Raw genomic sequence first — 207 nt, 5'->3', positions numbered from 1 at the left:
CCAGCGTTTTCTGCTGGGAACCTGCTGCTGCTGTTGCTGCTGCTGCTGCTGCTGCTGCTGCTGCTGCTGCCAGCAGCATCTCCCTGGCAACTCGACACAAAAATTGGGGGGTAGGGCAGCGCTAAGTGCTGCGAGGATGGGGGGTTTACATAACCCGTTTGCTGCTGCTGCTGCTGTTGCTGCTGCTGCTGCTGCTGCTGCTGCTGC

At 60.4% G+C, this 207-nt stretch overlaps 1 protein-coding gene across 1 annotated transcript in view; it reads left to right on the top strand.

Annotated features, from left to right (window-relative positions):
- Window positions 1-207, top strand: part of EMH_0072110 (uncharacterized protein) — a gene marked incomplete at both ends in the record, with an annotated part of 2,928 nt that overhangs the window by 1,066 nt on the left and 1,655 nt on the right. Inside the window, one exon of the mRNA XM_013499175.1 lies at window positions 3-110. Coding sequence (XP_013354629.1) covers window positions 3-110 — 108 coding nt within the window. The remainder of the gene's footprint in view (window positions 1-2; window positions 111-207) is intronic.

This window comes from Eimeria mitis, genomic scaffold (assembly GCF_000499745.2).
Source record: "Eimeria mitis Houghton genomic scaffold, Emh_scaff4061, whole genome shotgun sequence".
Lineage (NCBI taxonomy): Eukaryota > Apicomplexa > Conoidasida > Eucoccidiorida > Eimeriidae > Eimeria > Eimeria mitis.
This window is presented reverse-complemented; position numbering and strand designations above follow the sequence as displayed.